The sequence below is a fragment of the Mesoplodon bidens genome (assembly GCF_964165515.1).
Source record: "Mesoplodon bidens genome assembly, chromosome: 15".
NCBI lineage: Eukaryota > Metazoa > Chordata > Mammalia > Artiodactyla > Ziphiidae > Mesoplodon > Mesoplodon bidens.
Genome location: NC_138171.1, coordinates 35,712,057 through 35,725,813, shown reverse-complemented (window position 1 = coordinate 35,725,813; position 13,757 = coordinate 35,712,057). Strand labels below are relative to the sequence as shown.

The 13,757-nt window shown below is 48.5% G+C and overlaps 1 protein-coding gene across 1 annotated transcript; it reads right to left on the bottom strand.

Moving 5' to 3' along the window:
- Nucleotides 1-5,291: 5,291 nt before the first annotated feature.
- Nucleotides 5,292-13,732, bottom strand: ZNHIT1 (zinc finger HIT-type containing 1). Its single transcript, XM_081257423.1, has 5 exons — nucleotides 13,258-13,732; nucleotides 6,448-6,618; nucleotides 5,919-5,998; nucleotides 5,625-5,794; nucleotides 5,292-5,530 (listed from the first exon to the last, which is right to left on the bottom strand). The coding sequence occupies exons 1-5, from the start codon at nucleotides 13,277-13,279 to the stop codon at nucleotides 5,509-5,511; spliced, it is 465 nt and encodes a 154-aa protein (XP_081113549.1). The 5' UTR covers nucleotides 13,280-13,732; the 3' UTR covers nucleotides 5,292-5,508.
- Nucleotides 13,733-13,757: the final 25 nt, after the last annotated feature.

Here is a 13,757-nt window from a genome sequence, read left to right as displayed (position 1 = left end):
TAGCAGCTAAGCCTGTGCGCCACCACTACTAAGCCTGAGCTCTACAGCCCACGAGCCACAACTACTGAAGCCCGCGTGCCTAGAGCCGTGCTCCACAACAAGAGAAGCCACCGCAATGAGAAGCCCGCACACCACAATGAAGAGTAGCCCCCACTCGCCGCAACTAGAGAAAGCCCGTGCCCAGCAACAAAGACCCAACACAGCCATAAATAAATAAATAAATAAATTTATTTTAAAAAATAATAACTTCCAGAAAAGGCACTGGAGTTCTGTTCAGAGAGGCTTGCGTGTTGATGGTGTGTGTGTGACTCAGTATCCAGCTCGGGTGTGGCACGGGGTCATGGGCATGCCTGGCACAGGCCCAGTGAGTACTGAACAGAGCAGTCAGTACCCACTTGAGACAGGAGACTGAGGCCGTGAGAAAGAAGTCTGGCATCCAGTGGAAGGAGGGGGGACCAGGGCCCTGTCCTGGCACCTATCCCCTGCCGTGCTGAATACAGCGACCAGTCACTTGGGGGTGGCTTGGGTTCTGAACTTGGCCCCCTCCCCTTTCTCTTTCATCCATCTGCTCACCTGCACCAACTTTCTCCTGGGTTGTAGGGACCTCCCACATCTGCATTCTAACTGGGTTCTCTCTCCGGAGCTTCAGAAGTCATGCACCCCCTGTGTGTTTTCACCAGGCTAGGTAAATGCATCACTTTCCCCCAGAGCCACAGTTCCTGTCATGCCAAGCTCTGAGTCTCAGACTGACATCCTCAGTCATCTCTGGCTTCTCCCTTCACTTCCTCTTCGCCACGTCCCCTCAGTGGGCTGCCAAATCCTATCAATTCTCCTTCCACAGAGTTCTTCCACATCCACCTAGTTCTCCCCCTTGACCGCCTGGTGTTGGGTCCGGCCCTCATCCTCTCTTGCCTGGACTCATTACAGAATTCCCCTAAGTAAGCTTCTCATCCCATCTTTGTGACTCAGTCCCCATTCCTCTACTGGAGCCCTGTTCATTGCCCTGCCCTGGCAGCTCCCCGGTGCCTCAGAAAAAACAAAACAAAAAAGACAGTTATACCTTGACACACTGCCTGGCCCTAGCCTGCCTTTCTGTCCCCATTTCTTACTATTCCTCCATACAACCGTGCTCTCTCAGCAAGCTGGACTGCTCACTTGGACACACATTTGAATCAGGGCTTCCTACTGGGCTCCACCCAGAAACACTTATGCTTTTTGCGCTGCTCCCTACATAAAGGGTTCCGTGGCCTATCCCTGCCCCTCCACCACCAATACTCTGCTTTCGTACCATTTGCGGATGTCCCCTGGCCAAGTCCAAAGTCCACGTGGAAGGGACTCTCCAGGAGCGTAGACACTGGCAAGTGTATTTCATGCAGGCCCTTAGTGTAACAATCTACCAGGAGCCCTGGGCCACGTGATGCTGACCTGCCTCTTCTCGTCCCTTCCCCCCTTTTAGGAAAACGAACCAGAGCCGAGTTTCATATTCGAGCATTTACTATGTGCCTGAATATGATCATGGGGTTAAATTTTGATTCCTTTGTCCATTGCACCAGGGTCACATGGCTATAAAGAGCTATCGACACATGTACCTTTTTTTGGTAGTTTTTTAAAAATTGAAGTATAGTTGATTTACAATGTTGTGTCAATCTCTGCTGTATAGCAAAGTGACTCAGTTATACACATATATACATTCTTTATATCCTTTTCCATTATGGTTTATCACAGGATATTGAATATAGTTCCCTGTGCTATACATTAGGACCTTGTTGTTTACCCATTCTAAATGTAATAGTTTGCATCTACCAACTATGAGGAATCTAAAATAAGGCACAAATGAACTATCTACAAAATAGAAACAGACTCATAGACACATGTACCCTTTTCAACACTATTTTCTTCTTTGCTAGAAGCTACAGCAGCAAGACCGGTACCCTGCCCTCAGAGAACTCACAGGTTGGGAGCAGAAATGCAGACAGCTAGTTACCATGTAATAGGCAAGGTGCTAAGGCTACTCCAGGAATCTTCCAGTTTTTGAGGAACTAGCTATGAGAAAGCTCAGCAACAAACTGCTTTAGGTCTTGGGCAATGATATCAACAGCTGAGTACTTACCAGATGCCAGGCACTGGGCTTGGTACAGTCTCATTTAATCCTCACAATTTCTGGGAGGTGGCTGTAACAGAGTCAAAGAGGCAAAGTGACCTGTCCAAGCTAGTAATAATTAGTAGTAAAGTAATTAGTAAGTAGGCCCAAGGTTTGAGACTGAAGACCCAAATGGCCTGTTTCCCAGAATCCCTGGTTCTCCAAACTAATCCATGTCAATTATTATTATTATTAATATTTTATTTATTTATTTAGTTAGTTAGTTGTACCAGGTCTTAGTTGCAGCAAGTGGGCTCCTTAGTTGCAGCTCGTGGGCTCCTTAGTTGCAGCACATGGGCTCCTTAGTTGCGGCACATGGGCTCCTTAGTTGTGGCATGCAAACTCGTAGTTGTGGCATGCATGTGGGATCTAGTTCCCTAACCAGGGACTGAACCCAGGCCCCCTGCTTTGGGAGTGCAGAGTCTTAACCACCGCACCACCAGGGAAGTCCCTAATCCATGTCAATTAAACTTAAAGCTCATTGAGGTCTTTAGGTGGGAGCGCCCCGGTCTTCAGCCTTCCAGATCCTAGCATTAACCTCTTCTGCCCGTGGGCCCAGGAAGGGTCTGTGCTGCCCTATCACATGACACTGGATCTAGAAGCTTCTGGCCTCTAGAAGCTTTGGCATAGTGTAGATTTCCCAAAGACCAAGGTGTTTCCCAAGGTGGGGACCAAGTCTCCACTAGTACACAGGAAGCTGGCAAAAATTGCTCAAGGTTTTCCTTGAGGAGTTAAGGTTTCAAATGGGGGTCTGGAGATCTTTCCTAGAGAACATCAATGAATGACTTGGGGACCCAATCAGCATCAGAGCATCAGGAGCCCCTGGGGTCTGGCTATGTCCTATCAAGGTCAGTTGGGGAAGACTGAGTGTGTCCCTGAGTAGACAAATCTTATAGCAAGCAGAACCTCTGTGATTCTTTTTATAGCAACAAAATAGGAAACAAAGTCAGTAAATTTAGGGAAAAACCAAAGAGATTGTGCTCAGTGGAAATCTGACAGGAATTCCGACACAGGTGATCACAGTGAAGCACAGGTGTTTCTCAGCCCAGAAATGGTCTTTCTTTTTTTTTTTTTTTTTTTTTTTGCCATGCCTGTGGCTTGTGGGATCTTAGTTCCCCAACTAGGGATCGAACCCAGGGCCCCGGCAGTAAAAGCACCGAGTCCTAACCATGGCACCACCAGGGAATTCTATTTACTTTCTTGAGTATACTTCTTGGTGGAGAGAAAAATAGAAAGGTTAGGATCTAGGAAAGTTTTCGTTCCTGAGAGCAAGGTAATTAATCTAGGCCAAGAGTTAGCAGCCAGCAGACTGAATTCCTGATGTCCCAGTTACTATTGCTGTATAACCAACCATCCCAAGACTCAAAGGCATAAACCATTTTATTATATACAGAGATTCTGAAGGTCAGGAATTTAGACAGGACACAGCAGAGACGGCCAGTGTCTGCTCCACGATGTTGAGGACGCGGCTAGGAAGACTCAGATGGCTGAGGGTAACTTGATGTCTGGGGGTTGGAATCATCAGGAAGCATCTTCACTCATGTGATGGAAGCCTGGGCTGGGATGGCTTGAAGGCTCAGCCGGACCTGTCAATGGGAGGACCTGCACGTGGCCTCTGGGTGTAGCCTGGGCTTCCTCACAGCATGGCAGCTTCAGGATGGTTGGATTTCTCACATGGTAGCTGAAGGCTCCAAAAGCAAGTGTCCTGGGGACAAGGCAGAAGCTGCACTGCCTTTTACCACCTCGCCTTGAGTGTCATGTGATCGCTCTTCTACCATTTTCTACTGGTCCAAGTAGTCATAAGCCTGCCCAGATCCCAGGGGAAGGGGACCAAGCACCACCTTTTGATGAAAGGATGGTAAAAAATTTTACAGCCATTTTTCAAAACCACCACACTGAGGATTGTCTCTAAACGCTGTCCTCAACACGAAGATGTCACCAACACCACTTGCCCAACCAAGTCTCCAGAGAAAGAGCAGGAAGCTCCTCAGGAAGACACTGGGAATATTTGGGCCAACCCCAGGAAAGTCCCCAAGAGCCTAAGAAGCTCCCTAACACCAACTTGGCTGGATCTCATTAATATCTTACTGAAGTAATTTGTGCAACAAATATTTCCTAAGCATCTGGTCTGCTACGTTGCAACAGGGTACAGGGTCTTAAGACAGCAACTCCAAGGCACTTAAGAGCTCACAGCTTGCAATCCACTTAGAGAAGGTGTGGGTGTAGGAAGCTCTAGTACCACAGAAGTTACAGCATCCAGGGCCACCAAGAACAGGAGCCTCTACACCGTGAACTTCCTGATGCTTCCCAGAAATTTCTGGGTTCTCTCTGCTGCTAATAATTTCACACACCACAGCCCCTGGTAAGAGGGGCTTCCTAAGGACAAGTGCTCCCTCAGACGGGCAGCACCAAGAATGAGGTCCCAGTCTCTCTCGTTTGGTTAAGAACCAGAGGACAAAGACAGGGCTGGTGCCTTCTGTGGTGCCCTTCTATACCCCCAGCCCCACCCCTCCCCTCACTCCACTTCCCCATCACCAGTCCTGGGAGCCAGCGGTACTCAAAAGATACCCAGAGTAACTATAGAAACAAAATTAAAAAAAAAAAAAAAAAAAAGAACTAGATCAATAACCCAAATAGCGACATAAAGCAGCCAAGGGACTTCCCTGGTGGCGCAGTGGTTAAGAATCCGCTTGCCAATGCAGGGGACACAAGTTCAATCCCTGGTCTGGGAAGATCCCACATGCTGCAGAGCGACTAAGCCCGTGTGCCACAACTACTGAGCCTGTGCTCTAGAGCCCTCGAGCCACAACTACTGAGCCTGCGTGCCTAGAGCCCATGCTCTGCAATAAGAGAAGCCACCGCAACGAAGAATAACCCTTACTCACTGCAACTAGAGAAAGCCTGTGCACAGCAATGAAGACCCAACACGGCCATAAATAAATACATAAATAAATGTATTAAAAAAAAAAAAAAGAAGCAGCCAAGAAATGCAAAGACCTGGGGATGGCAGAAGAATGGGACATAACCTTTCACAGTCAGGGACCATGAGGGGCAGACAGCAGGAGTAGGAAAAGACACAGAGCAGTGAGTTCGAGAGACAGGAGACCCCTCAGCGTCACCCCCAAAACCCCACAGGACCACACAGGCAGGCTCCTCCTCACGAGACCTTTTATTACAACAGCACTCTGAGGGCTCAGCCCACTGCCCTGCCACAATCCCTGGGAGTAAGACTGGTCTTCCCTGGAGGACAGGACACGAGCTTTGTTGTGCTCCTCTATTGACCCAGGGGGAGCACCCTTCCTTTCGGTGATGCCCTCTCCAAGGCCAGGTGATGCACGGAAGGCCTTCCTCTCTGGGGACGCCTAGGGTCATACAGTCCACTTCAGGCACCTGCAAGGCAGAGGAAGCCCAGGATGAGCAGAGGGTCCAGGAGGCTGTGGGGGGAGGAGGGGGAGGGTGTGGACCCGGGGGAGGCCCCTCTCACCTGGTCTCCTGGTGGGTGCCCAGGCAGCGCACAGTACAGTACCGGGCGCCGCAGCTGACACAGGTGTAGGGGGAGGGGAAGCCACAGACAGCACAGAAGGGGCGCTGGGGCCGGGATGGGGGTCCTGCACAGGCCGTCAGGTAGTTGGGGCCCTCAGCCACACTCAGGTTCTGCAGAGACAAGGGGGCTAGTCCTATGACCCCTCTGTCCCCTCCCAGGAACACGCGCCGGGGCCAAGGATCTCTGCAGGTGCATCCCTGCCCTGTGAGGTCCTCCCCAGCCAGCTCCTCTCACCTGCTCCTCCAGCAAGGCCTGAAAGTTTTTTCGGAAACGAAGTTTAAAATGATCACCTCGAGTTTTCTTCTTTTTCTTTCCTAGAGGTCAAGAGCATTGAGTTACTTGGCACGTGCCAAGGAAGACACTGGTTCTTTGCTTCACCGTTCCGATCCCCCGTGTCCATTCATTGCCCAGGTGCCCACCTGGGTTCTAAGCCGGCCTCTCTCTACCACCCTTCCCCGCCCCCCACTTCTCCAAGCCAAGCCTTCCTCCATCTCCACCCTCCCTATATCTAGAGCTTTGTGTCCGAGCTCAAGGGATCTCAGAGCTCATCGGCTCCAGCTTCTTCATTCTATTGATACATACAGGAAAGGAAACTGAAGCACAGAAAGGGAGAGCAGCTGGCTCAAAGGAGCCAGAGGAGCTCCTGGATCACCCATCCCCCAGCCCGGTGTCCTTACACACCCTGACCGGGGCAGGCTCTTCCCTCCTCCTGCAGCCTTGTCTCCTGGCACCTGGCCCCCGCCTCCTCCTCCACCTGACTCACCAGTGTCTGCATCATCATCAAACTGAGGCAGCCGCTTGCCGAGCTGGGGGAGCCCTGCGTGGGGGTCGTCCTGGAAGTTGTCATTCTCCAAGGCCTCGAGCTGCCTGTTGATGCGGCGTTGCCGGGCCGCCCGGTCCAGCACCCGCCGCTGTCCAGGATCCTGGGAGCGAACTAGATGGGACGGGGCCAGAAGAGTTACGGGGTCAGAGAAGAGAGAAGCTGGGGCGGCCTTGGCTCTGGGCCGCGTGTGGAAGACGTCCAGGGGTTGGGGAGGCACAGTTCTCTGATCTCATCCTAGTCCCCAAGCCCTTGGCCCCTGTATCTTCTCCCAATATATCACCCACTCTGGCTGCTTCCTTCCCAGCTACCTAAGACTGCCGATTCAGTCACTCATGCCTGTTTTCTTTTCTTTTTTTTTAATATTTATTTATTTACTTATTTATTTATTCGGCTGCGCTGGGTCTCAGCTGTGGCACGCAGGATCTTCATTGTTGCATGTGGGATCTTTAGTTGTGGCATGCGGGATTCTTAGTTGCGGCACGTGAACTCTTAGTTGCGGCATGCAGGATCCAGTTCCCTGACCAGGGAACGAACCTGGGCCCCCTGAACTGGGAGCGTGGACTCTTAGCCACTGGACCACCAGGTAAGTCCCCATTCATGCCTGTTTTCTATCCTTTTGGCCCCAGACTTTCCTCCTAATCCCAGACCCAGGCAATGAAATGCCTCCTGGAGACCTCTCACTGCTGGCCAAAATCACACAACCATGCTGACAGAGACCACGGTACACTCGGGGCTTCCAGGCTCCACTGGGACCTTGATGCACTCAGCCTTTACACTCAGCAATCTCATTTCCCACCTAAAAGGAAATGAGCCACCATGGAGAGATGCTCATCCATCAAGTGGATGCATCCCCAAGTCCCACTGTTAAACCCAAACCCTTTACCTCTAGCTCGACTCCTCCCCGCCTCTTGCATCTTCAACCCCTCCCACTCAACTGGTACTTTCCCCTCCACAGAAAAACGTGCTAAATTCTCACGTGTCTACCCAACTTCATACCTACTCTGCTTTGAGAGCACAGTCCATGGTAAGTTTTATTTCCTTACCTCCCATCCACTCCTAACCAACCCCCGGCAAACCAACTTCCATTCAATGGGAACCACTCACACTCAGGACACCAGTGACCATCTAGGGCCAAATCCAGTGTGTTTGCTTGAGTTCTCCATAGCCTGAGACTGTGCCTATATGTCACATTTTAGTAATTCTTGCAATATTTCACACGTTTGCATTATTATCATCTTTGTTATGGTGATCGGTGACCAGTGATCTTTGATGTTACTATTGTAATTTTTTCGGGCTCACAAGTTGCACCCATACAAGACGGCAAACGTGATTGATAAATGTGTGTGTGTTCTGACTGCTCCAGCAGTCAGCTGTCCCAAGTCTCTCTCCCTGTCCTCGGGCTTCCCAATTCCCTGAGACACAACAATATTGAAATTAGGCCAATTAATAACCTTAACAGTGGCCTCTAAGTGTTCAAGTGAAAGGAAGAGCTACATGTCTCTCACTTTAAATCAAAAGCTAGAAATGATCATGCTTAGTGAGGAAGGCATGTCAGAAGCTGAGACAGGCCAAAAGCTCAGCCTCTTGCACCAAACAGTTAGCTAAGTTGTGAATGCAAAGGAAAAGTTCTTGAAGAAAATTAAAAGTGCTAGTTCAGTCAACACCTGAATGACAAGAAAGCAAAACAGACTTACTGCTCATATGGAGAAAGATTTAGTGGTCTGGATAGAAGATCAAACCAGCCACAACATTCCCTTAATCCAAAGCCTAATAAAGAGCAAGGCCCTAACTCTCTTCAATTCTACAAAGGTTGAGAGAGGTTAGGAAGCAGCAGAAACAAAGTGTGAAGCAAGCAGAGGTTGGTTCATGAGGTTTAAGCAAAGAAGCCAGGGACTTCCCTGGTGGTGCAGTGGTTAAGAATCCACCTGCCAATGCAGGGGACATGGGTTCAATCCCTGGTCCGGGAAGATCCCACATGCCGCGGAGCAACTAAGCCCATGCGCCGCAACTACTGAGCTTGTGCTCTAGAGCCCGCGAGCCACAACTACTGAGCCTGCACGCTACAACTACTGAAGCCCGTGTGCCTAGAGCCCGTGCTCCACAACAAGAGAAGCCACCTCAATGAGAAGCCCGCACACCGCGATGAAGAGTAGCCCCCGCTCGCTGCAACCAGAGAAAGCCCGTGCGCAGCAACAAAGACCCAACGCAGCCAAAAATAAGTAAATAAATAAGTAAATTTTAAAAAAACTTAAAAAAAAAAAGGAAAGAAGCCGTCTCCATAACATAAAAGTGCAAGTTGAAGCAGCAAGTGCTGAGGTAGAGGGACTTCCCCAGCATCCTATGGCTAAGACTCCACACTCCCAATGCAGGGAGCCTGGGTTCGATCCCTGGTCAGGGAACTAGATCCCACATGCTGCAACTAAGAGTTTGCATGCTGCAACTAAAGACCCGGCACAGCCAAATAAATAAATAAATATATTTTTTAAAAGTGCTGTTGTAGAAGCTACAGTAAGTTATTCAGAAGCTCTAAGGGAATTCCCTGGTGGCCCCGTGGTTAGGACTGTGCGCTTTCACTGCTGTGGGCCCGGGTTCGATCCCTGATTGGGGAACTAAGATCCCGCAAGCTGTGCAGCATGGCCAAAAAAAAAAAAAAAAAATCAGAAGATCTAGCTAAGATAATTAACGAGGGTGGCAACACTAAACAACAGACTTCCAATGTAGACAAAACTGCCTTCTATTAGAAGCAGCAGCCATCCAGGACTTTTATAGCTAGAGAGGAGAAGTCAATGCCTGGCTTCAAAGCTTCAAAGGATAGGATGACTCTCTTGTTAGGGGCTAAAGCAGCTAGCTGGTAACTTTAAGTTGAAGCCAATGCTTATTTACCCTTCTGAACATCCTAGGGCCCTTAAGAATTAAGCTAGATCTATTCTGCCTGTGCTCTAAAAATGGAACAACAAAGCCTGGATGACAGCACATTTGTTTACAACATAGTTTACCGAATATTTGAAGCCCATTGTTAATACCTACTTCTCAGAAAAAAAAGATACTTTTCAAAACATTACTGCTCACTGACAATGCACCTGCTCACCCAAGAGCTCTGAGGGAGATGGACCACAAGATCAATGTTGTTTTCACACCTGCTAACACACATCCATTCTGCAGCCCATGGATTAAGGAGTAATTTTGACTTTCAAGTCTTATTATCTAAGAAATATATTTCATAAGGCTATAGCTGCCATAGATAATGATTCCTCTGATGGAGCTGGGCAGTCAACTGAAAACCTTCTGGAAAGGATTCACCATTCTAGATGCCATGAAGAACATTTGTGATTCATGGGAAGAGATCAAAATGTCAACATTAACAGGAGTTTGGAAGAAGTTGATTCCAACCCTTATGGATGACTTTGAGGGACTTAAGACTTCAGTGGAGGAAGTAACTGCAGATGTGGTGGAAACAGTAAGAGAACTATAATTAGAAGGGGAGCCTGAAGATGTGACTGAATTGCTGAAATCTCATGATAAAACTCATGGATGAGGAGTTGCTTCTTCTGGATGAGCCAAGAAAGTGGTTTCTTGAGATAAAATCTACTCGTGGTGAAGATGTGTGAAGATTGTTGAAACAACAACAAATGATTCACAGTATCACATAACAGGGAACTCCCTGGCTGTCCAGTGGTTAGGACTATGAGCTCCCACTGCAGTGGGCCAGGGTTCAATCCCTGGTTGAGGAACTAAGATTCTGCAAGCTGTGTGGGGACAGAAGGAAGGAAGGGAGGGAGGGAGGGAGGAGAAAGAAAGGGAAAGGAAAGGAAAGGAAAAATCAAAGACTTTTAAAAAATAGAATATTATATAACTTAGTTGATAAAGCAGTGACAGGCTTGAGAGGATTGACTCCAATTTTGAAAGAAGTTCTACTCTGGGTAAAACGCTATCAAACAGCATTGCAGGCTACAGAGAAATCCTTCACGAAAGGAAGAGTCAATCAATGTGGCAAACGTCACTGCTGTCTTACTTTAAGCAACTGCCACGGCCACCCCAGCCTTCAGTAACCATCACCCCGATCAGTCAGCAGCCATCCATATCGAGGCAAGACCCTCCACTAGCAAAAAAGGTTACAACGCCCTGAAGACTCACACGATGGCTAGCATTTCTTAGCAATAAAGTATTTTTAAATTAAGGCATGTACATTTTTAAAAGACATAATGCTATTGCACACTTAACTGACTATAACGTAAAAATAAAAAAGATTTCTTTTTGGCCGCACTGAGCAGCATGTGGAATCTTAGGTCCCCAACCAGGGATTGAACCTGTGCCCCCTGCACTGGAAGCGTGGAGTCTTAACCACCAGATAGCCAGGGAAGTCCCTAAACATAATTTTTATATGCACTGGAAAATAAAAAAATTTGTGTGACTCACTTTATTGCGATATTCGCTTTATTGCAGTGGTTTAGAACCAAACCGGCATATCTCTGAGGTCTGCCTGTACTAAGCTCTTTGCATAAATGGAATCCTTTAATCTTTACATCAACCTTATGAGACAGGTATCATTATCATCCTCAGTTTACTGGAGTTCAGAGGTTAAGAAATCTGTCCAAAGTTTACACAGCTAATAAGCAACTGGGTCAGAATTCAAACCCAGAACTGCCCAGCATCAAAAGAGATCCTCTTGATCGCTGTACTATACTGCCTCCCTTCCAAGTACCAGGCGGTTCTGGGAATATAACCAGAGCTTACAGTCAGGTGGGGAATATAAATGATCAAATAAACAAGCACAGTACAGGATAGTACATGCTAGGACAGGGAAGTACACAGTACTACAAAGCACATGACAGAAACACATAACCGGGGCTTGGGGTAGTCAGGAAGATTTTCCAGAGGAAAGTAAGTCTAGGTTCAGGCCTGACTGATGAATAGAAGTTAGCCTGATTGGGATGGGGGTGGGGTGTCTTAGGCCTTGGTACCAGCATGAGAGAAGGCCTGGATGAAAGACTGCAGTGCCTTCAATAAATTTTTTAAAGTTCTGTATGGCTGGTATATAAAGTATGTGTGTGTGGTGGGGGATGGGGATATGAAGTTAAGCAGACCATTAAGAATCTTACCTTTAAGTATCTAAAGGAATTTGGCTTTGGGACTTCCCTGGTGGTCCACTGGATAAGACTCCGAGCTCCCAATGCAGGGGGCCCGGGTTCGATCCCTGGTCAGGGAACTAGATCCCACACGCATGCTGCAACTAAGAGTTCACATGCCACAACTAAGGGGCCCGCCTGCTGCAACTAAGACCCAGCACAACCAAATAAATTTAAATTTTTTTTAAATAATAAAATAAAGGAATTTGGATTTGGGGATTTTATGGTGAGGGTGATGGAGATCCAGTGAGGGGTTTAAAGATGATATGACTGGATTTACTACAAGTCAATCTGGCAGAGTGTTCTGACCCTCATCTCTTTTTATCTGGATTCCTCAACAGCTTCCTAACTGGCCTTCCAATCTCTGAACCTGCACTACACAATAGAGCAGCCACTAGTCACATGAGGCTACTGAAATTTAGATGTAGATTAATTAAGATGTAATTAATTAAGATACATAAAATTTTAAATTCAGTTTCTCAATCTTGCCACATTTCAAGTGCTCAATAGCCACATGTGGCTACCAGCTGCCATACTGAATAGTGCTGATTAAGAACATTCCCATCATCCCAGAAATTTCTACTGGACGGGGCAGCTCTAGTCGCTCCAATCCATCCTCCGCATTGAAGCTAAACTCCCTTTCTAAGAGATAAATGTGTCTGGGTCACTCCCCTGCCTTAAAAGACCTTGATGGGGGCTTCCCTGGTGGCGCAGTGGTTGAGAATCCGCCTGCCAATGCAGGAGACACGTGTTCGAGCCCTAGTCCGGGAAGATCCCACATGCCGCGGAGCAACTAGGCCCGTGAGCCACAACTACTGAGCCTCGCGTCTGGAGCTTGTGCTCCACAACAAGAGAGGCCGCGACAGTGAGAGGCCCGCGCACCGCGGTGAAGAGTGGCCCCCGCTTGCCGCAACTAGAGAAAGCCCTCGCACAGAAACGAAGACCCAACACAGCCAAAAATTAATTAATTAATTAATTAATTAATTAATTATTTTTTTAAAAAGACCTTGATGGCTCTCCACCGCCCTCTCCAGAGTTCAAACTCTTCGGCAGTGTATACAATGCCTTTCAAGGGTACCTTTTCCTAGCCCTCCAGCCTTTCTCCTCTGCAAGCCCCAGAACTGTGAACTTGGCTTCCTAAGCGATTTGCTTTTTCTTGCTCTCCTACCTTGGCAGGTGCGGTTCCCGCTGCAGGGAAGGAGTCCCCACGCACCTGCACGGAGCGAAACTGTGACTTTCAGGACTCAGTCCAAGCGTTTTCCTTCTCTCCAGTCCCCTCCTTCCCAGAAGCTGGGTTGGATGCCACTCCTCCCCGAGCCCAGGCACTCTGCATCCCTCTACCATAGCACATATCACTCTGAAATGCAGTGGTAAGTCTGCGCGTCTGCCCAGCTCCCGGAAAGCCAGTTCTTGGATGCTAAGGATCTTTTTTTCTTTCTCCATCCCCAGGGCCCGGCTTGCAGCAGGCATGAATAAAACGTGAACGGATGGTTTGGGGGTCTGCCCCGACGTCAGGACCCGAGGTCCTGGGTAGGGATTTAAGACTAATAACTGGTTGAGGGAATCCTAGGCCAGGTTCGATTTTAGAGGAGGATAGGGGGCCAACAGCCAGGAGCTCACATACCCGAAGTTTTCTTCTCCACCATTTTCACAACACAGCCGCCAGATGAGCCTACTGCGCACGCGTTCTAAATCTCGCGCTGTGGTAGGGGCATCACGACTTCCTGTGGTGCGTGCCCCTACGCGTGCGCAGTGTAATACACCGCGTGACTACGTAATGTTCCCTTAGAGACCAGAAAGCTTTCCGCCATATTTTATACGGGCAAAACTACTTCCGACCTCGGTGTAGTTGTGTATTTTGCGGAACCCTCGAAATGGGTCATTTTAAAGAGGTGTTGCCAGTGATCTTTCAAGAAACGTCATTTTCCTTTGGTCCGTCTGAAGATACAGTCATCACAAAGGCATCCCCTGGAGCTTCTCCCCTGGGCAGTGAAGATGATGGGCCGGAGTACCAAAGAACTTGGCTTGAGTGGGCAATCCCAGAGGTCTCCGGTGACCCTCTGCCAAAACCTCAACCCCCAGATCCCTTGGGGCCGCAAACTCCTCGGCCTTCTCCCTCCCTGC

What these genes read in the sequence shown, in the direction of transcription:
- ZNHIT1 (XM_081257423.1), bottom strand. Translation starts at nt 13,279, where the DNA reads ATGGTGGAGAAGAAAACTTCGG. An exon ending in AGGCCTTGCTGGAGGAGCAG is followed by an intron (nt 5,795 to 5,918) that starts GTGAGAGGAGCT and finishes TTGTCTCTGCAG; the next exon opens with AACCTGAGTGTGGCTGAGGG. An exon ending in GGCACCCACCAGGAGACCAG is followed by an intron (nt 5,531 to 5,624) that starts GTGAGAGGGGCC and finishes TCTGCCTTGCAG; the next exon opens with GTGCCTGAAGTGGACTGTAT.